Consider the following 24188-nt stretch of genomic DNA (forward strand, 5'->3'; position numbering starts at 1 on the left):
TATTTTGTCAAATTTTCGAAATATCTTTCTTTTTCTCTTTTGAATTTTCGGTATATACCAGTTTCCTTTTTGTATTCACCTTTATTCCTTTCAAATATTTGATTCAAAAGGCAATTTCATGTCATTACCTCTCCTTTTCGCAATCAATATTTTACTTACGTATTTCTATTCATTTTATTTCTCTTTCGTTTTTACATTCTCTTTTTCATTTTCTTTCCATTTGGTTTGAGCTTTCCTTCTTTCTGTTTTACTTCCACCCCTCCCTCTATTTCTCGTTAGTCTTCCCTTTTCCACATTTCTATTTCTTAATTGAAGTTCGTTCCAAACAATTTTTCACATCACACTCATTTTCATAATACTCTAACTCCTTATTCTATTCTATCTTAGAATAATATATTCCAAACATCTGTCTTCTATGCTTTTTCTGATATTTCTCTTTCAATATCTTTTCTCTTTCTCTTTCGAATTTTCCTCTTAAGGCTTTTTTTATTTCCTCTTTATTATTTTGTTGTGTTGGGGGGGGGGGGGTCCTCTTCCCTTCTCCTTCTTTCGAACCTTCACTCTGTCCCCTTTCATTACTTTCGCATCCCTGACTTTTTTTAATTAATGTTTTGAAAGAAATGAAGTGATACAAATTATCAAAAGTGAGATTTAAATTTCTGGAGCAAATTAAGCAGTAGCTTATAGTTAATTTATTCAAGTCTATAAATAAAAAACACTTTAACATAAATTATATATATTTATGATAATCACGATAGTACAGAAAAACAATCACATTCGATGGTATATCATTCATATAGGAATGCTTTCATGAATAATAAAATAAAAATATTTTAAAGACATTTCTTTCACTCCCGATAGCTTTATAGAAATAGAAATTCCATATATACAAATCATACTTTAAATATAGATTTAACTCTAGATAGGCTCTATGAGCGTTTGTATTAGACACAAGTTTCTGTGTTCTGTACACAGCAAAGAGAATTGATTCTGAATATTGTTTTTAAAAAAATCAGATTTCTCATGTTTCCATAATATAATATTATCAGGTTGACATCGTCCCAACTTTCAAATTATATGTGATATAAGTATACAGTAGATATTCCATACTATCAAAATTAATCTTCATACTCTATATAACAATGATTTCTATAGAAATGTTCGACTCGGAAGACATTAAAATTTCCATATATTTGGTAATATCAGATTTTCACCAGACTTTTGATTGGAAGACCCAGGCGTACTAAAACACTGCATTCTGCTCAAGAGTAATTTCCCTGCTGATAAATATAAATTACTGAATAAACATTTATTTCATCATATATCTTTTCGTTAAAAGATAAAATCATGAAAATTGGAAGACTTGACATAGTTATGAAAGCAACGAACCTTCTTGAAAACAATTTTTTGCGTTCCTTTTCAAAAAGTCAAATGACTCTTTAAAAAAATGAAATATTAAGCGAGTGATAGAAAAGAAAAACGACACACATTATCACAGCACACACAATTAGATTTAACATCACACGTGTTTGATCCAAGGCTATCATTTGGTAATTGCTGAATACAATTTGAATCATTAGAAGTACATCGACTCTCTTTTGGCTCTTTGTCAAATCGAAAATAAACTTCACACTCTATTTTTTTTTTTCGAGGGTCCCTTCGTTAGGAGTTTTACGATCGAAAAATGTAATCATTCAAGATGAAAGATATCAACTGAACTGAGCTGAATTGAATTTTTTTTTCAAGTGATCTTTAACTGACAGCTTGTGATAATTTACATCCATCTTTTTTTCTTCAAATATCGCATACTTTGAACTTTTCTGCATCGTGTCGACACAAAGTGTGCCGTTGGTGTTGTCTCTATACATGATAATCCTACGATGTGCTACAATGTCCATGGCGGTTGATTGCACAATAGGCATGATGGGCGTTTCATTGTCCAATGTGTTAAATCTAGGATTCTTCTAATAAGTCACGGTGGGGTGTTACCACGGCCTCCAGACAGGGTCGGAGCCATTAGGTGGGTTCGCAGGAACGAAGAACCTCGGTAGATTCTGGTAGAACTGTTCATTCTGCATCTCGGAGGGGTCTCCCATTGCAACGAATGCCACAGGGTATGGCGCTGCTTGGTGGATAAGGTTGGCGCCACCTGCCTGGGCCGCATTGGGCGTGGCTGCAGATGCGGGGCAAGATGCATACATTATGGTACCTGCTGTGGAGGGACCTGCTACTTCTAACGGCTGGGGTGGGGACTTTTGCGGGGATTGGTGGTGGATCGCTGGTGATATTGCCACAGAGCCCGAGCTCCCGGCCGACGAGAGCGGACTGGAAGCTAGGTTAGCGTTGGGAGGACTCATGACAGGAATGATTGGCGTAGTTAGCTGGTTGCCATTTAACATATGTGACTGGCACGGGACGAGAATGATCTGCCCGGGCGATTGCACTTTTATTGGTATATGTATTGGCACGAGTCGAGTTGCATTTTGTACGTTATTACCCCTGTTGGGGGTGAACTCCAGTCTGGCAGTGACCCCGGGCAATGCGCCATTCATCGCAGATGGTACGCTCACTGGCACGGAGACTGTGGAGTGAGGAGAAGATGACGTCACAGCTGTTGCAGGTGCAGCAGCCGGCATCGGATGCACAACGTTCATAGAGCTGGCTCCGCTTGACTCGCCGGCCTGTGATTGGCTGGAAGTTGGCGGCAGCTTCGCGGAGACGCTCACGCTATTGGCTGCCTCTTCGGGGCGTCGTCGCGGTGGGTGGGGCAAGCGTTCGGTGTACACCTTGTTGCACTGTAGGGAGTTTGCCAAGTGAGACATAAGCCCCGCCTTGGCTTCTCCATTCAACGAGCCCTGATTGGCTGAAAGAAATTGGGTGACGGTTGCCATGCACTCATTGAATCCAGCCCTAAATTGCACTTGAGAGTTCGGATCAGGTGGATGGTTGCCTATAAAGACAAAAATATGAGATAAAAATGAAATTAAGTTTATTGAATGAATAGAAAAATAATAATAAAATTGTGTTTCTTTTATTTTTCTCGAGGGCGGATCTCGAAGATTCGAATTATTACCAAGGTGTTCGCTGGGTAGGGACATGAGGGAGGGGAGGGTTTGATTTTAATCACACTTTAGCAACATAATGAGGGGCAACTCTGATAGTCATTACAACTTGTAATATTCAAATGAATGGAAAGAAAATTACTGGGTGTTTTTTCAATCACAAGCTAATTAGAATATGCATGAGGCAGCACTCTGAAAATACAAATACAATTTGTAAACATTGCGATTTTTCAAACTTTTCTCGAATGAAATTGAAAGAACGAACATTACTTAATTCTTATTCTAAAATTAGCACTGCGAATATTGACTTTACTCTTAGATTTACAAATGTTGTTGTTGTTGTTGTTGTTTTAGCTTAATATACGGCGCGTATCATTCAGCACTGAACATTTGCGCTGAATAATCAATGACCTTGTAGTCTTGTCTAGTGTATGATAAAATTCAATCGCGAAATATTTCTGCTATCTTTTTTTCATTTAAAGCGTAAAAGACTCGGACAGGAAATAGACAAGGCTGTTTTTTATTTCCTTCTTTCGCCTTTTTTGAGATTTTTTTTACTCCTAAACGGTTCTGTCACATGAGGATGGTTTTAAAATGATCATCAGCATTTTGGTCGTCCTGAACAATGCAAAATAGAATTCATTTAGACGTAAATCTCCTGTAAAATTACACAGAATGTCCTTCCACCGGCTTAACTAAAAACGGGCAAAACAGAGGCTTAACACTTTCAAAAGGTACCGAGTCAAAATACTGTTAACTGAGAATCATTTATCGGGTTTCACCTCTCATTATTTTGAATTTTGGACATCCTACAATTCATCACATGAAACCAAAAGGGAAGATACTTATAGGAGTTTTAGGGATTACCTTGGGTGGATTAAAACACATTTGCTTGATGTGTTTATATCTTAACTGCTACTGAACGAAGTATTTAAAATGTATGAAAATTTGTTTTCAAGTTGGAAATCGGCCGAATTTAATAACTGGAATTTGAAAGTGTAATGCAGGAATGCTTTATAATTCTAAGATGATAATATTCATTCAACGTATTATCAGATTATACAATCTATTCCAATGGCTTTTCACCATGATCACCCTTAAGTGACGGTGTATTTTTTCCCTCTTCAGGATGCATATGAAGTTATTATCAATAAATAGTTATTTTTTTGGTTACATTGTTACAACATTGAATAAATAAGAAAAAAATTGTCATGAATTTAATTCATCTCTAAACTGCGCGGTTTCCTTTCGTGTTATACTTCAATGAACTTAATGTGCAATAGCTAAAGGACAAATACAAGTATCGAGTAAAGTAGGATAAAATCTTTTAAAATCGAAAAGAACAGACATCTTTAAAGTAATGATATAATCTTTCAAAACAAAATATCTTTATGGTGACCAGCCTTTAAGGACGTGAGAACCGGTCCTTTTTTTTCTTTCTTCTTCTGTACATCGGCTATGATGGGAAATACAAACACAAAAAACCAAAACTGGGTATCATAAAGACTCCATTAGAGTGTTAGATACACATTGCTAGTAATCAATTAAATTGTCTATCGTATCCATGTAAAAAAAAAAAGAGAGCTAACCCTTGGACTCTCCGAATGCCATACTAATTAACAATACAGGCATATCAATGATATCGATCGAAGTCGATCACAATTATGACGTTATCTTCAATTGTATATCGTCAACCGTTTCGAGCCGGTTTCGGTGGTGAGACTGAATCCGAAGCAGTGAGGTAAATTTGTTTAAGAAATCTCTGCCATGAAATCACTGAAATCAGTTCCAAACCTTTAAAGACTTGGGGTTTTGTTTAGTCTGGGTTATTAATCTCTTATTTAACATTTAGAGTATGTTTGTGAAATCATGAAATATGAGATAAACAGGTTTGGAAAATATTGTTTTATTGTGAACATATTTGATGGGTAGCTAGTGCCATGCAAGGGAGAACGAGGGTCAATAGTTGATGATAAAAGTGCCCTTTTTTAAGAATGGTTTAAAGATAAATTTTTAAACAATCGATTACTGTTCGAAAAAAAAAATGTATTAAGGGTCAGGTCAAATTAACTTTTATTCACTCTTTATTTAGGCTGATCTATATTCACTAAAACGGCTTTATTTTTAGGCGTGTATGGGGTATTTTTATGCCCTTTCTTTTCTTCTTTATTTCTCCTTTAAGGATTTTGAAAAATTCGACAGGTCTGGATGACATGTTTATCTTCAACGACCTTATTCCTTTTTGTGACCTTCGATGTCCTTTTTACTATGGAAGGAGATCAATAATGCGACCATGAGCAGGATTAAAAGGAGTGTTTGCGGCCTCTGTATACAGATCAGGGACCCGTCTTACAAAGAGTTGCGATTGCTGAGTGCTCCAATCAACCACAACTATGGAAAGCCAACAACGTCAACATCTATCATGCATGTTTGTTCAAAATATTTTCTAACTATATGATGTTTATTCATACATTTATTGTTTTCTTGAAAATTCAATGTGTTTCTCTTTTTTTTCAAAGGACATTGTTCCCATTTCATGGCGAAAATATTATGACAAAGATGGATTTCCATAGAAATGAGGTTGATCGGATCAATCGTAACTCTTTGTAAGACGGGACCCAGAGCTACCCAGACGAGTTGTGGCAGGACCGTGGAAAATTTGACAAATTACGAGACGTAAAAATCAATCATATCGTCTAACAAAGCATATCATCCAGAATTTCTGGCTGCAGATGGCATGTTAGAAGAATTAGACTTAATAGCTAACAACAATTTGTCATTAAATAACAAAGAAAAATGTTCTACAAAACCTGTATACAGTCTGGCCAAGGCTTTTAAAGAAATCTTCTCTATGTTACAGTTTTCTGTCCCCTAAAATATTTGTGATTAAAGTGACAATTCAACACGCTCATTGGCCACTGGTGAAATATGTGAACCTGTTGGAATTGTCATAAAGTGATATTTGAAAGTTGTTTATTTATTATATTGTTCGGCAACTTGGAGGGGTGTATTAATTTGGAACCCATCTGCATGACCCAACAAAATGACAAATATTGACCCAAGGATGGGTTAATCCGAAGATGCCTTATTAATTAATGAAGATAATCATTGATCCAGTTACTGCTTTCAAAAGGGGTAATGGATTTTATACGCTTCGGAGTCACTTTACTAAATTAAATCATCCACGTATGAATTAGATACGAGGTTGACGAAGTAGTATGAAGTATGTACTTTTAATTGAGAGCTAAGATTAAAATGGGATTGAAGACATTAGCAGGTTTCAATTTACTGAAAACCAATTCGTGCGAGGCAGTTAAGAAGAGATTGATATAAATTAAGTAATCATTTGGAAATCCAAAACAATTTTCGATTTTTCGCTTAAATGGGAGTTGTTTCGATGACGTAAAATGATCGGGATTCACACTTAGATTACAGTGATGAAATACGAGTCGGACATTATGTAAAGCGGTAAACTTTGTTTCGCAGCATGGTTGAATATTTGGCAAACTTTTTATACCACTCAAAATATGTAAAACACGGAATAATTGCAAAAGTACACATTTTTCACTATTCTATTGTAAGAAGACGAGAAATTTTATTCCGCAAAATGTTCTCCCGGTATTAGGATTAAAAGAACTACTAATCTAGACGTAAAGTAATAACAAATCTGGAATACATAGTATTCATTTATGACGTCACTGTCAAATGTTTCATTTTAAACAAAAAAGGGGAAAAAATCATTTTTTTTTTCATTGATTTTCAATTGAATGGTGGTTTGTTTTCCCAAAAATTGTTTTGACGAAATCCTGACATTAAAAGTGCAGTGGGTAAGTCAATGTTTGTCTGTCAATTCTGGTAAAGAATGCAGGGAATGTATTTCGATTTGACAGCAGGTGTAATGCTATTAGGAACATAAAACACATCTTCAAGATCAATGACACTGTTTTATTTGCCATCATTGTGACTTCTGACAGAACCAAACTAATAGAATTAAAGCTCGATTAAACCTCAATTGCATTTGACATTTGGTCCTATTTGCTAAGACATCGCATCAGAATCACTCAAAAATACAATAACAATTTTTGCAATTTGGGGCCACTAAAAACACAATATTTCAGGTAAAAGATTATGGAAATATGACAGGATTCGCGGGGGCGAGCTTTTATCTTTTTTTCCTCCTAAAACTGTTAATTTTCTTTGCGAGATTATTACTTCGCCCACTAACTCTAGAAAGAGTGGGAGAGAATAGAAGATAGAAATGATAACAACAAGTATTAAAAGGACAGTGATTTTTTTTTCAATTTAACTGAAAAAAGGCTTTTATTGATTATTCAAATAATAGGATAACGACTCAGGGTTTACTTTGGTTTTTGTTGTATTTGATAAGAATTTCCCACTATAGTTTACGATTCATTTGCTAACGTTTACGTTATTTTCGTGAGAAAAAAAATCATTCAAAAAATAAGGCATACAGACAAAAAGAGCAAAATATACTATGGTTTGTCTATTGTCAGTGTGCTTTGACAATGGTATCGTGAATTAATGCAGGAAAAAAAATCTTCTTTATTCTGGACCATGTTTTATCATTCTTAACTTATGGATATTAGTATTTAAGTTTGACGAATGCAATCCTTCGAATTTTCCATCTTTCACAAATCCAAATGCTTTCAGTTTTTCTTTTAATTCGAGGATACCTTCAAAATGCAAAAACAGATAACGAGAGACGGGCGCATAAGAATAAAGCAAATATACAGGAGTCGGCAAAATACCTGCCACAATAATTTGCTGTAAGAAAGAAATTTCAGAGTCGGAGTGAGACGTGACTTCAACACGAAGTCGGGGATTATGACAAGAGATGTCTACTTCTGAAAGTGTCTCGAAAATTCGGTCTCACCTCGTAACCCGTGTTGTCGAAGTTGCTTGACCAATTTGACAGTTTGCTCCAAAATGTCCGCCTTTTCGCGTTTATTTTGCCTCGTGGTATTGCTCTGTTACAAAGATAAAAACGAAGAAGATAAGGTAATAAATACGTCTTTACATGCAATTAATCACACCTATAAGTGAATATTATAACAAAAATTTATCTATTATTTATCTTGCTTCAAAATAATGTTGCTTCTAGCCACAGAATGTGTAAAAATCACAAAAACTACAAAATGTGGCAATATTTGAATCATACTTTTCATATTTCTTAAGTAACAACTAACAACTATAGCTATTTTAAAGCAAGAAAAATAATAGATACATATAAAGTGACGTTCTGAAGAACAGCCTTTGGCTGATGTACGTGTACCGTGTCGTAATAAACTAAAAGAAACTGAAATGAACTTTCAAGTTGCTTACAATTATGTTATCATAACATTATGATAAGAAAATGGCATGGGTATATACAAGGAAACGCAATTAAATCAATACAATACATATAATTTTGATAGAGAAGGTGAAACATTTGATGTATATTTTGTCTTGTTCTTGCATCATTGAACTTTACGTATTTTATGTACCTGTATAACCTATCTATTCGTATTTCTTATTTACATAAGTTTTCCCAATATTACAAATTCCTGATTTGTTTTCAGTATTATTATATTAAATACTTTAAGCAAACATGAAACGGTGATGTTTAGTAAATATGACTATTTCAGGTACATAAAATTGCAGTTATCTGTAATGGAGTTGGCAGCTTACATGTTAAAATCCGGGCGTCAGGCGCTTATCAAACTTTTTGTGAAAATTTTCAGCTCGATACGGCCTTGACGATATTTGACCGACTTTTTTGATTGACAAGACCAGCACAAGTTCATGCACTTTATCAAAATCTCAATTTCATATAATACTTCCTCATTTAAATACACAAAAAAACCAAGTGATCTACTTCACATCCAAAAATTTATTTCCTTACATCCAACAAAAATTTTGAAAAGAAATTAAGAATTTGGTAATCTACTTTAAATTGGGAGCTCTCAACGGTTTGTATTCGAAGTATTTATATTTCATATGGTCAACTTGACTTTATTTTTATCGAACAGGTGTGATAAGGTCAAACCTATCTTTTCATCTATTTTTTAGAGTTGTTAAAAGATCTTGGCGAGAAAGAAAAGTGCTCGTGGACATGTACTTTTCTATCAAAAGACTTGTGTGAAATGAAGAGGTGGATAAACAACCCGAAATTTAGTAGTATACAAATTATTTTTGGCTAAACAATTGATATTTTTCTTCAGGATTAAACCCATCAGTCTGGGGGTCCCTGGACCACAATGGTGAGTGATCTACATTTATTCGTTTTGGTCTCGAAAAAAAGCAGGTTTGGGTCAATTTTATATGTATAGATCAAGGTCAAGTGGTAAGACAAAACTTTCTACAATCATAAAAATTAAATAAAATCTAATAGAGACAAATAATCGATTTTCCGTCATCTATCTTTACTTCCCAATATTAAGGAGCATTTTCAGAGGACGAAAATATTTAGTAATTACAACACAATATTTTTTTTTTCTCTCAAAAAAGCATGTTTTTGTCAATTTTATATTTCTGGATTATGGTCATGTGAAAAGGCAAAATTTTCCGCAATCATAAAAATTGAATAAAATCTAACAGAAAAAATGACATACTTTCTGTGATTTATCTTTACTTTCTAATAATAAGTAAGCGTTTACGACACAAAGTATTCAAATATAACTTTCCGTCTGTATGCATTTCAATAACACATAAAGTGCATTCATATGTCAATGATGGCATTTCAATAAAAAATAACGTATTAATATGCCAATGTACATAAGGGTAAAAGCAAATTTGTTTCTATTGTACTAGAAAAAACCTGGAATTTATGAAAAAATAATCTCTCACAACGATAATAGAAACTAAACAATTGGTATTATTTTGCTGAGTCTGATTAGGCCGGAAAATATATTATTCGGTCATTAACTGACACGCGTTTGATTTGGGGAACAATAGAAATACCGGAGCTGATATACGGGTCATTTGGCATTGACATATCAATTCAACACTAAAACCACAAATTTCATCCATTAATTAATGCAAGTGACGTTCACTTCAATTTAGACTTAATTATTTATATTTTTATCAAACAAAGATGCGAAATAATTGGAGTTCACAAGGTTACGAAGACGGGACTGATACCTTATCGCCTATCAAAATGATTAAATATTGGTTGATAAAGCAAAATAGCCACTTATAATTTGTGATCTCTGCGTCACCCAGAAAGCTATCACAAACTATTCCTTGATCATCTGCATGCGAGCTGCCAATGTATGATCATTACGCATATAGGTAGTTGCAAGAGCCGTATCTGGGGGCTGTAAGTGTGCGTTGTCTGTGTGAGAGAAAGTGTGAGGGTCGTATGTGCGCGTGAGTGCAAACGCGCGCGCATTACTTAATGACGATATCCATTCGCCTTGCAGTACGCAGTGTTACGTAAGTATTTAGGAGGATTTTTTTTCTCTCTTCCCAAATGCTACTTCAGATTAAAAATTTGCTCATTTGCAGGTTTTATAGGCATCTTATCAGTTTTTATCCTCCGTCGATCTCCAAATACGTCTTTCCCTCGTGACTCTTCGCGATGCTCCAATGAACGTTGTTATATCTGGTTTGTTATCAACGAGTAAAACAACCTGAACACAATGCTATCAGATGTTTGTAATCAAACCCTACATGGTCAGAAGTCAGTGGGACTACATGCTTGGCCCTAGCCAAACAAAATGCCATCTCCTCAAAGTCGCCGGTGCTGATAGGAAGACGTTGTTGGCGCCAGTGAACCCATCTTCAGTCTGGCCTGCATGCTGATAACATTTCTTAATTGTCATTATTTATATAGGCTATTTAATCATTCTATATACAGCGGTGATCATAACCCCTGTAGAGTTCTGTGATTTCATGGAATATGTATCTATAAATCTTCAAGCAAATTCATTAACGAATAGTCAAGAAGACATCTTGAAAAAATACGTTAGAGGTGTAGCTCAAAACAGTTATCAGCATGATGATGTAATTTCATTAATCCATTTTCTATACAAAAATGACAATTTTAGTCTTTAAATTTCCATGTCCAAATCAGCATTTGAAAATTTGATAATTTCATGATTCTAGGTGATTCTTTCTTAACTTTTTCAGGATACTTTCATATTACATGCCATGAGTTCGCTCCATGGCTAGATTACAAAACAACCTGTAAATTCGAAGATTCTAACATGGTGGTCTCCGTAAGATTACACCGGCTTTTTATAACGTAACAGCAAAATAACATGCTTGAGATGATATCCTGTCATCCTGATAATCAAATGAAAAAAATACAGCACTTCAAAATTGTCGAGATATTCGGTTTATGAGCGCCAAATTCGCCACTTGGGCCATCTAGTAGTACCCCTTCTTCGAGTGTTTTGTTTGCGGGACACTTAAAAGTATGCACTTAAAAGCTACTGAGTCTATCCTATACACCAAGGAACAATGGGAGTAATGAGATGTTTTGGCAACCTACCCCTTCGAGGAAATTGACCAGAAGGTGGTCGTAAAATGAAATAAAATGCCGATATGAACAATATACTACAAATTGAATGCAATCTTATAACCTTTGCGATGCTGGCAGATATCAAAATTGGACAAAGAGACTTGTTAAATGTAGATTCGATCGATATTGTGCATTTCGAGTAAGAATGTGAAACTCACTAACATTTCTGAATAACTTGTCTGGAAGATCTCAAACTGTATATTTAAACATACCTTATATTCGATCACTGATTACTCTATTATATTAACATCTTATGAAGGTTTCATTACGGTTAAACTCTGCTTAAATTTGATCTCATCTAGAAAAGTTTACGGCAGGTCATAAAGCTCATCAAACTTTCCATGTATCAAAACATTCCTTATGTTCGATCACTGATTACTCTATTATATTAACTTTTTATTAATGTTCCAGCACATTTCAGATATCTGCTTAAAAGTGATCTCTTTGGAAAGTGTAGGGGATGGCCAAATAGATAAATATGAAATTATCTTATATCTTAGTTTTATTTGAAATATGGACTTTCAAAAAAGATGTCATGTATCTATGACATGAAATCATAATCTCTTTTGTGAGACACTCTTTGATATGATATAATAAATCAAACATCATTTCCATTGCCTTCGTTATATCAAGGAGTTACTACAACTCTTTGGCCATATATATATATATATATATATATATATATATATATATATATATATATATATATATATATATATATTATATATATATATATATATATATATATATATATATATATATATGTATATATATATTAGTAAATTATTCCAAGGGATATATCTTGGAAAAAATAAAAAAGTAGAAATTTCCAAAAGAAAAATGTGCCTTTTCAAAGTTCTGTCTTTCGTGAATTTAAGGAGTTCCATTTTAATGTTTATAAATGAGTAAAAGTGCCTAACAATTCTGCAAAAATCTGAAATTGGAGAAGTTGGATATTTTTTACATGTTAGGGTCCCGATTAATACTCAAAATTAATTTAATCTCTTAAAAAACCCAATCTTTTGTCTTCTCTTTTCTATATTCTAGCAATCCCTATATACGCTTTTCAAATTGGACAATAACTGAAGTAAATAATCATCTAAAGAACAAAACAAGGAAATAATCAGTGATATGTGTGGAATGTCTTGGTGTGTTTTTACAGGGAAATAGAATTACCTTTTGTGGACCATGACTTGTTCTCGACTCACTATATGCAGTTTAGAGCCTCCGCCCCACGTATAGAAAGAACGATTTAAATGTCATTTTCACTTGTTTGCTTTAATTCTTTATATGTTAATCATTGATGATATTCTTAGTTTTTTTATGCTATAATACGTAAGAAGTTATAATAAACTTGTTATTAATGGATTTCCAAAAATAATGTATAGTTTTTTATTCATTAATTAGGACAAGATATAAATTTCAAAACGAGTTTTAAATAAAGAACCTTTGGGGAATAACTTTTCCATCTGTCAATCTTAAATCACGACCGACGCCATTTTTTTTAGTGGGCCCTTATAAAATCAACCCAAATTGGCCATGCATGATATGGCTCTTAAAAGTCTTTTAAGACGTGGTGGCGTTCAGTCTTTTATTCTTTTACCGAAGACCCCCTTCATTCTCTATCAAAGGGCGGATGAATGGTCATCCGACCCCAATTGGCAAAACACCCATTATTATGCGGCGACTATCTTCCTCAATTGGCCGTCGAGCTCCATTTACCAGATTTCCTCAATCGAAAAGTCTTGTTGTGTTTACCCCTTTTCACTACCTTTTCTTTAACTTTTACCCCTTAAATCCGGCCAATTCTGAAGAAAAGGAGACAGAGTCAACAAGGCTGGACCAGTGGTATAATAAACACTTGAAATACTCGAAATACCATGAAAAGGAGGAAAACTTTAAACATCGCCGGTTTTCTTTCAGAACTTATTCTTTGGGACTTCTATAGTTTGAGTTGCCGATTGAATTGCAATGTTTCGAAAGAATATTTTCGCTCCTCTACCGTTTGCTAGTGGCCAATGGGAGAATATTTGATGACGTCTACCGCTTTTATCTTTATGTCTTTAATGTCTTTAATACAAGACTACTTGTATCTACCCACCCAATGTCTTTCTCTCCACTGTATGCATAAAATTATATACTAATAAATCAACTCTGCCCACTCCCCAGAAATATTTGATAGGATTTTAGAGATACGGTTCAATTTTAGTTTTATTTAAAAAACACGCAAACCCAAGTATTTAGATTATTGGTTTAAGCGCTTCAAGTATTTTAATTTTCATTGGCCTTACTTATCAAACCTATTCAATAAAAAGACACCCTTGAATATAGATCCTTAAATAACTCTACTATTACGGAATTCCATTCATACATTTCTAGATGTAACTACCAAGCCCTGTAATTATGATTCCTGAAAAGAAGCTTTTGTAATTGACATTTTTGGAATGAATAAATCTTCGCTTTCCTTTGTGTTTTCTCCAGATATTTGATATTGAAGGATATTTTGCAGCATTTGGTTAAAATTGGAAGAATACCTATTGAAAAAAGCTATTTTCAACCAATTCGATGCCTACTGTACATTTACCAAGGTAATTTCAAATTAAGGAAAGGTTTATCCCTAAATAACATGAACTGCGCCTAATTACATTCAATTTTATAGCCGCTGATAACCATTCCTTTTACACATTGCTTGTCCAAGTACCTATGTAGGGCCTAATCATTTAATAGCTCAATTTTCGTTACCATGTTAAATCAAAATCTTTTTTAGGATGGTGTTGCTCAATATAAAACACGATAATGTTTTCTCACCATAAGTGGTTGAAATGTGTGCTATAAAATGCCATGTTAAATAGTAAAGCTGTAATAAAGATCTTATCATTTCCAAATTGTTAAATTCATGTAATTGGACCCACTTGGATACGAAAAAAGAACGCTATTTCTAGATACCCCAACACCCACCACCCCCCCCCAAAAAAAAATGTATATTGGTTAAGAATGAAAAATGTATAACTCAACTCGATAGTTATCCAGTAGAAAATGAAAATATCAACTCGGGCCTTATTGATATATTTACATGCTATGTTACTCAAAAGTGTCTGTTTTTATAAAAAGCAACAATACTGAAATACTATTTAGAGGATTCTCCATATCTAGTGTATTTGCTCATGATTCGTTTGTTTTAATTTTATTCCAATAATTGCCATCATGAATGACTCGTGTTAATCCACCGTGTCTATATGTATCATAAATAAATGAGTTAATAGATGAACACTTTTCATTCAAAATGAAAATGTGAATAAATCTTACCTCTGGGTTTAAAGTGTCCAGGATAGTTTGTAGTTCTGTCAGACAATCATTGATTCTCGCTCTTCTCCTTTTCTCCATCAATGGTTTGGAAGACTAAACAACAAAAAAAAAACAAAAAAAAATAAGAATTAAGATAATGTCCTTTGAAGCTGCTACATTTTATCATTGGGTATGATTTCAAATCAACCCTTTTTCATATTTTCAAAGTATAACATTGGTATTGTCATAGTTTGAATAATAAAATAAGGCATGACGAAAATTCATTTGTTACATAATTCATATTTATTAAAAAAATTATATATGCCTTAACCATGACCGATAGAAATGTGTTTTTTTTAAAGAACTATTTCGGATTTGAAACGCGAAGAGATGCTTTTTACCACTCTTAACTTTATCGGTTTATCTTTGTTACGCACACAAAAACCCACACCCACACACTCATATACTTTAAGAGGAAAGTAAATGCCACAAGCGGCGGTGTAACACTGTGAAATAACCTTCCACGACTTCATTACTCCAAGCCTATTTGTTCTTTAAATTGCATTTTATGCCTTTAGATTTTCGTATTATGCTGTCTATTGGGAAACAATCTTATTTAATCCCATGTTTGTTTACCCCTCTCCACTGCTTCTATACAACCCCTCCCCAAAGCATCAAGCTAGGCGACTTTAATTGAGAGCCTTAAGGAGGTGTTATAGTCCCCCGCCAAAGCGACCCCAAATAGAATCCCCACCCATTAATCTTCAAGGGGTGCAAAGCTGCCCCCTTCTTACTCTTGCTTTTTTCATTCTTTCATGCAATATTTCCAACAATAGAGTCGGTTCTTTTAGGAGCTGGGGTACAATTGTGCCCCCATCGGGCCCGGTCTGGTGGGAGCATTGATAGAGAGGGTGTGCTATAACACACCCATTGTCATCTTATCTATTCTCTTTGGGGCTTCTTCTTCGATCGTATATAGTCTTAGTATAATACACAGCTTCCCTTCCTCAAGCCCTTTCAACAGTCTCATGTTTTTCGGATCCATTTCTTGGGGTCCTTTCACCGGTGCAAAAGAAATAAATCGTCATTTTTTCCAAACTTTTACATTCCCCTTTTATCCTCTAATTTCTACACAATGTACTATGTTTTGATAATAAATAAAAAGAAAGTATGATTTTTACAACACCTTATTATTTTGATCGCCTTTTTGCACAGAATTCTTCTCATTTGTACAGTGGTGCTCAAAAGTTCATGAACCGCCATCAGAAAAGGAACATATGTAAAGTGTTCCAAGTTCTTCCATGGTTAAAATGTCACATTTAATAAAGTTTGTTTTTCGGGGCTCGCTGAATACTGTTAATGTTTTAATGTCGTTGTACACTTTTAACACTCGGCATGGAGGGGTGCTTTTTGTGGTGGGGTTCACTAACTTTTGAGCACAACTGTATATAAATATAAGACAAAATATGTATCTCATATTAAAGTATGTGTACATTTTATTTCCTACATTACAAATGTTAGCTGATAGCTAATTATCAAATCACGATGATTGTTATCAACCCAATGAAAATAATTTTGTGTGTGTTTTGTGTTCTGTATATATTTAATCACCACATAAGCCTTAAATGTCAACAAAAAGACAGGTGAAGATCGTGGTGACAGATATTATTCCAAAGTTTTGAAAAGACATGTCTTGACAAGTTTTGGTAAGCGCTACGTGGCAATCAGTATGCGGAAACATACCAATAGAACAATTCTCATTGTTATAATGTTGTGTCGCAATTCCCAGGGCTACAATGGGTTCATTCTACATCATAACAAACGTTGAATCATGATTCTGGTTGTCGTCGAGGAATAAACTTGATGACTCAGAGATGTAGAACCACTTCGAGCGAATTTAGGAAAAGGGGAATTTCGTCGACGGAATTAAGGCGCCATTTCTTAAGTCAAGTACATATAGATTTGACCTCTGCTTTGCCCGAATATAAGTAGAATGCGATTTAAAAAATGTCATTATAAGCAAAATATGCATTCATTCCGTATGCAGTTTCAAACCTGAAGTTTTATATTTAATTATTTTTAATTATTTAAGTTTAAAAAGAAAATATCGAACACTGAAATGTAGTTCATTTCATTATTCCAATACGTATAGGTTTATAGTATTCAATGAATGCTCAAAACGTAATGGATCAATATTATGCGGGGTTCTTTTTGCACCATTTGCTCTTTTCGTCTTTTCTGCTCCCCTCCTTTCTCTCTTTCTCTCTCTCTTTCTTTCCCTTTTCATTTTTTTCTTAGAAATGTTTGAGACCCAATCTTTTTCCTTTTCTTGTAATTGTATTAAGATTTTTTAAAGCTTAGGATGTGCCATTAGAGCACTTAAAATAACTGAACCAAATCGTGTTAATTTATCAAAATACCTCATACATGTCATATGAATTAGTTTTATCAGAAATCCTGTAAACAATTTTTATTAAGGGAGGCTAAACATTTTTTTTTATTCTTTGGCAATGATATTTTTTTATCTTTTGGGAGAGAAAAACGGAGAAATGTGGTTAAAGAGTATGTATAATTATAAACACTCTTATTTGTCTACTAAAAAGCATGATGAATTACAAGCATATCTCAATTTTAGAATGGCATGTCTACAATAACATATAAAATCAAGAAAATACAAATGCATATTTACGAGTATGTCATTATTTGTGGGCCAAGGAATAAAAATCACGGTCATAAATGTCAAAATATGTTATTGCATGTTGACACGATGTCAGAAGTGAAAAGGTGAAAACATGATAAAAATAAAACGTTTCATGAATGGTAGAATTTGTAACATTTATAACGGGAAGATCAAGAAAACAACATTTTTATATAGTGCAGGAGATGAATGAAAACACAATGATTATATATCAAATGTTTTGTGTTTTCTTTTCAAATAAGAAGAATCATGTTTTTACTAGTGAAATTATATAATCATGTATAATAAAGAATTCGGAAGTGGTAAGACAAACTTTAGAAAGGTAAAGATTGTTTAAACGATATGTATCGTATTACTGAAGATAAACTGTGCCGTTGTCGGAGATATTTTCAAAGAACTGACTAGATAAGTCTAGGATACGACTCCTTCACTAATTTAATCAAAAATGAATCAAATCGATTTATTGAACTTGATCATGCTTTAAACTAAGATAAAGAAAATCAAACGAGTTTATATAGAATGAATCTTCTTTGAACCATGAGACCTAAATGAAACAGTGTCTCTATTTCCGTGCGTTCTTGTAAATCATCGTGCTATTATCATGATTATAAATCACTTATAAAAGCCACCCTTTTCAAGAAAAAAGATTCAAATAAAGATATGATAAATAAATAAGAGCGACATTTCTCATTTCAAAATACAATCCTTTGGTGGAAATTATGTTGTTACCAAACACGAAGAGATTGGTACGTAAATTGGCAAACATATTTTTTTTAATCAAATCAATGTTTGATTATTTTTGCTTTACATTCAGGGTGGGTGTTAAATTGTTTACTAAAACACGGACTTATTACCCCCAAAAAATGCTTTTGATTAAATGAAACCCAAAGAATGAAAACAATTTATCCGATTCCATTTCCGTCTTGTCCATGTCTATTGTAGTTTCCTTATGCTAAGATAAAATGACTTACTACACAGTGGTAAATAAGAACAAGGAAGAGTCGAGTTAAAGTGTGGTATGAAAGAAAGGGGTGAACAAAAATCAAAAGATACAGAAAAAGAGAGTGTACGAGAAGGAACTGTATAATTGGAACGTTTTATAATGCATTAAATTTTATTTATATTTAATTTCAAGTATAGATAGATTAAGAAAAATAATAAAATTCGCATTGAATGCGATCTTTATATTTCGCGTAACTAAAATGTCTTTCGTGGTTATTTCTGCATATATAAGGTACTATATCGAGGAAAATATGCATAATTGTAAATTAGATTTGTCTGCTTTTTCGAGAAAATGAAAAAGATGGTATCTAAAAGAATAAAACATATTCAATTGCTTAACCATACAAAACGGGAGTGCGTGTGTGTGTGGGTGAGTGTGGGTTTTGATGCTGATATTGTGTTTTTGTTTATTTAATTCTTAAAATTTGTGTAAGACAATTCGATCTGATAAACGCAGGTAAAATTTTATTTGTAACTAATTCTTGAAATAAGTGTATTATTAAACAATGGTAAAAAGAGTGTGGGAGAGAAGTAGAGAGAGGATAAAACATTCGTTTTCACAAACATTTTAATGAAAGGAAAATACATCCTTATACATAAGTTTAGAAAAAATATCGATGAACATAAAACACACGTAAATGCAATTAATAAAAATGGATTAGAAAAAGTGAAAAGCGGAGTTAAAACAATCATTTTACTCCATGTGAGAGAGAAAAGGAAGTGTGTGTGTGCGCGTGTATGTGCGTGTGTGTGTGAAAGAGAGAGAGAAATGCATGGATAGAGAGAGAGAGAGAGAGAGAGAGAGAGAGAGAGTGGATGAGAAATGGAGAAGAGAGGGAAACCAGAGAGTTTACCTTTCGTCCTTCATGGCTTCTAACTGGTTTTTCAGCAGACGACATCTCATCTGTTGTTGGTGTCATCCCCGGTGATGGCAGTGACTTAACTCGGGATAACCCGCGGCGCCCGCCCAAAAACCGATTAAACCTCACTCGCAACAGACGACCAATCTTGGCAATTCAGACTGTCACCGACTCCAGCCAATCTTTTACTTTTCCAAAGCCTTCTTTCAAACGTGCAAAATAATGAAACTGCTTTCTCCTTTCCTGTCTAGTAACTTTCAAGAATTTTCTCCAAAGGTAAAAAAAAAAAAGCGTATTTTTTTATTCAAAATTATTAGGCAAGGCTGGTTGATTATCGGGGTAAAAGTAGATCAGACATCCGCATTCCGATAGCTATCGATATCCATTCGAGAGTCCACAAATTGTGTTGCCTAGCAAATTACAACGCCTTTTTTTATTTTTCTCTTTCTCTTTATCTGTATTCGAGGTTGAAGAGAGAATTATCAAAAGTTGTTTTTCTCATCAAAATATATAAAGACTCCTGGGCGACCGCCGAACAGGGAAGGTTGTTGTTCATCAGAATTCACAAAGGTATTGTCGGGTGTCGAAAATATTTTTCTCGCTTCCGAAGGGGCGGTTTATGATAAATTAATTGTCAGGCTTTTTCCGACGTTTTACAAAGCAATCAAAATAAAATAAAATGACAGACGAGGTATCGTTCTTTTATTCGATTACTTGGATGATCTATTCATTGTAGGCTACGAAGAGGCCATCGATAGAAGCCTAGATAGATTCACCTTGCCCCAAATAGTCACCTTCACGAGCTCCGAGATAAAAGACCACATTCGTGCATTGTGAGGGCGATGCTTTGAGATAAATAATAACATAAAAAAGATCGAGGTAAAAACGAAAGGCCCCGACTCGCTTCTTCTTTCAAAAGTTAATACCTTAACCTCGTCGAGTTTTATAGTCTTAGCGCGATGCGCTGAGGTATTTGTAACAATAGGTGTGAGAAGACCGAGAGGGCTTCGTTCCCACGGTTGTCTCACTTGAATTCCGTTGCAAAGAACTCCAGAGTAAGCGTGTCTCTCTCTTTCTCTCTCTCCTTAGTTCTGTTGTTGAGGAGGGCGAGGCAAACAATAGGGCATCGGACAGGTAAGCGATCTATCGATCGCTTCAGGTGCATACCCACACGACATACGGGTTCCTGAAACAATGCGAGCACCTCTCCGCAACCAGCGCGCGCGCGCACCCCAACAGAGGCACAGAGCGGGACCAAGCACGCACCCCTGGTAACAATCCTCTCAATCCGCACCCCTTTTAATCCGCACCAGCCAAGCGACAGGTACAACAGGATTGGCGCGAGGCCCACGTGTCGAATCCACGATCTAAACCGTCGATGGTTTCAACACAAAAAAGCTCTCCCAAATCGTTGGATGTTTGTTCCTTAAACAGTTTTAAGGCTTAAAATTGAAAGTTGTACTTGAGCCAACAGATGTTAAGTATGATACTTAAGTATCCTGAGAATTTAAGACTTAGTCAGATAGATGCAGGTCTCACTCATCTTAAGAAGATTTCATACCACGTGTACACGATAATGGAATAAACACATTTAGCCTTATTAGCATGATTAGCTTATAAACGAAATTTAATTCACAAATAAATTAGCAGAATAGCCTGTAATGTGTCTTTCCTTAACAAAAAATTTGGATATTTGGTGTAAGAACATTAAGAAACATTTGGGTTTTATCTATTAACCTCGATTCGGCTCCACAAGGCCAGTGAGCTTTCGGAATAGATAAATCTGAAAATTATTTCAATTAATGATATGAATCCTAATTGTTTATTTTTAGTGCGAAATAATCAGATGAGCTAGAAGTAAAAAAAATAATAATCAACCCCGTCAGTGGATGAAAAAATCTATATTGAATAAATAAGGAGAAAATACGCAACAACTTTTCTTTCCTTAAGAAAAAGCTTAGATAATCAATGGTATTAACTGATTTACATTTACGAACATTCTCCATTCTCAATATTATACGTCATACTCCCACGTGAGCTTTCTGGTAACATGCTTGGTGTTTCTTGATAGCATGTCAAAGGGTTTATATGTCAGTGAATTGTATGTAAATTAATGTGTTTGATATCATTTTAAAGCCGAAAAAACGAGATGCTTAAGTAGTTTAAGTAATTTTTCTTATTTTCTAATTCCATATTCTCTGGCATAAAAAAGAAACTGATCATTTAGACAATAATGACACGTAGGCCTCTTTGGGGGATGTTTTAGGAGTTGACATACAAGAAAATGAATGTAAAGATAGATAAAACAAATAGAACGTGGGTATCAAAACAAACGTGTCCAAGATAACACCTTTCGTGTTAAATGTTGGACTCTAGCTTTCAGATTGTCGTAATGGAAATGACGTCATCAAAAGTTTGCAATACTTATTCAATGTAAATTCCAATGTTAAATGATGTCTTTTTAAGAGCAAAAAAAAATGATTCACATTGACGACAAAATTTTACCGATCCTTTTCCTTGATTAAATTTCAATGCAAACCCAAGAAATGTGTTTCTTACTTAATTTAAGTGTATAAAATCTTACTTTAAATGGCGCCTTGACAATAACTGCGGCACCCTTCTGCCAAATTGTATCAAAATACCTGTTGCTGTGATCAAAATGTGCAGTTCTTTGAATTTAACATTGAGAAAATCTTGAAGCAAAAACAAATTTTCTTAAATTTCCCATTCTACTTTTAGGAGAGCTTTTTGAAAAGAAAAGTTGTATAAAAAATTATGACAATCTTAAAAGCCCACGTGTCTAACTACAGGAAGGATGCATGTTCGCGTGCATACGTTTTAAGAATATGATTATACAGCCGCATTAATTATTGATACACATAATTGATAGACATAACAACAGACCCAGACAGACTAGTATTATGTCTGGATCTATAGGATCATCACCCCAAAAGTCCTTGAAGTTTGATTAATTTTAATTTATTTTTTCAGGGATTAGGCGTCTTCTGTGAAAACCTTTTTTTTTCACTGAATAATCTACTTCCATCCAATCAGATGCATGGCAATCAGTAGCTTATGACAACTCGCATCGTGAAACAGACTCCAAAAACACCATGTCTTGGAGCCAATGCCGTAAAGAAAATCATATAAAAGACAATTACTTAAGCAACGTTGCCTTGCAATTGATTAATTTTCAGTGACCGATCGATGAGATATAATAGTAGGTGTCAATCACATGGCCAAAAGGGCAATGTTCGCAATAACCTTTGGTGTTATTTAATCTATTTTCTTTAGTCATTCCCTATATAGGATGAGTCAGGGTAGACAATAAGATGTAATCAAATTACTTTCCCCAATAATAGAATTATTACCATTCAATGTTTGTCATGTATGTGGTATATACCTTCAAATGAATTTCTCATCTGTAGACATCGCATCCAGGCCGAGTGCCATGGAATGTCGAAAGGCGAAGCACTGAACCTGATTGGTCGATAAAGTTGTGACGCCAGTCTCAAACGTTTGGCGCACGAGAACTTTAGATCTAGAAGTATACACACACAAATGTTGTATCTTGTAGTGCGTAGGCAGCATATAGGTGTGTACATTGTTTGATATATTTGTCTCAAATAAAGGTGTTAATCTTTTTTTATTAGACAAAGGGCGAATATTTGCTCATCTAATGTCTCCTCCCTCTCTCTCTACCTATCTTTTTATCTCTCCTTCTCTCTCTCTCTTTATCACTCTCTCCCCTATCACTCTCCTTCAAACACACAAGTTTTCCCCACATCTATGCTCTCTTCCTCTCTCTCTCTCCATCTCTCACGCACACACACACCCCACACACACACCCTGTCTTCATACAAACCCCTCCTTGCTTGTTCAACAGACATCTGTAGGGTGCGTTATATGATATTCCGCACCAACGACCCCCCCCCACACACACACACACACCCTAACACACATGCGCACACACTCATAAAACACACACTATTTAGAGCTACTAAGATCTCAAAGTTCCCTTACGAAAATTTTAGCTCGTTACTCGTAACTTTGCAGCATTTTCACACACACACACACAATCACACACAATGCAAACACATAAATATAATGGCACAGACAAAAAATACAATCTCGTGCAATTATCGTAAGCATCAATTCCCACATACATGTACATATTTTCAGATTCCTTCTAACATTCTCTCCTCATAATCGTCATTTTCCCTTCAACTTTCGGTCAGGAACCCGTTTCATAAAGACTTGTATTAGTAACAAATGCACAATTTCTATAACAAATTTACCATCAGCCAATCAGAATCTGAAGAAATTCAGTAGCTTTTAACCGTTATCGTAAATTCGTTATTATAACAAGCTTTATGAAACAGGCCTCTAATTCAGTTCATGTAATCTCGCTTCAAAATATTCCCCCTTTTCTATTCTCCCCCATCCCTTCTCCCTCTTTCTCTCTTCCTTCCCCGTCTCTCCAATGCTTTGATGGACAGATATCTACTGAATTGCTATCGATTAATTACTTTATTTGTCATGTGCTCACCTGGTTCGGAGATGGTATCACATCAAACACTCGAAACGAGATGAGCTGAAGTAACAAAACATGCGGAATAAAGGTAGTCCTTGATGTAATGGCTTACTTCTCATTGATTGACAGGCAGTGAGATTTTAAGGTTCCATTTTATTTTATCAAAATTGAGATAATTCATTAAAGGACAAGTCCACCTCAACAAAAAGTTGATTTGAATAAA

The 24188-nt window shown here is 34.5% G+C and overlaps 1 protein-coding gene across 1 annotated transcript; it reads right to left on the bottom strand.

Moving 5' to 3' along the window:
• Positions 1 to 656: 656 nt before the first annotated feature.
• Positions 657 to 22242, bottom strand: LOC129276523 (transcription factor HES-1-A-like). The gene is made up of 4 exons (XM_054912902.2): positions 19426 to 22242; positions 14893 to 14985; positions 7957 to 8050; positions 657 to 2950 (listed from the first exon to the last, which is right to left on the bottom strand). The coding sequence occupies exons 1-4, from the start codon at positions 19489 to 19491 to the stop codon at positions 1986 to 1988; spliced, it is 1218 nt and encodes a 405-aa protein (XP_054768877.2). The 5' UTR covers positions 19492 to 22242; the 3' UTR covers positions 657 to 1985.
• Between the last annotated feature and the right edge of the window lie 1946 nt (positions 22243 to 24188).

This window comes from Lytechinus pictus, chromosome 14 (genome assembly GCF_037042905.1).
Source record: "Lytechinus pictus isolate F3 Inbred chromosome 14, Lp3.0, whole genome shotgun sequence".
NCBI classification, from domain to species: domain Eukaryota; kingdom Metazoa; phylum Echinodermata; class Echinoidea; order Temnopleuroida; family Toxopneustidae; genus Lytechinus; species Lytechinus pictus.

Coding starts and splice junctions, on each gene's coding strand:
- LOC129276523 (XM_054912902.2), bottom strand. CDS start 19,491: ATGACACCAACAACAGATGAGATGTCGTCTGCTGAAAAACCAGTTAGA. Junction 14,986..19,425: donor GAAGCCATGAAGGACGAAAG/GTAAACTCTCTG, acceptor TTTGTTGTTTAG/TCTTCCAAACCATTGATGGA. Junction 8,051..14,892: donor TGGACACTTTAAACCCAGAG/GTAAGATTTATT, acceptor TCTTTGTAACAG/AGCAATACCACGAGGCAAAA.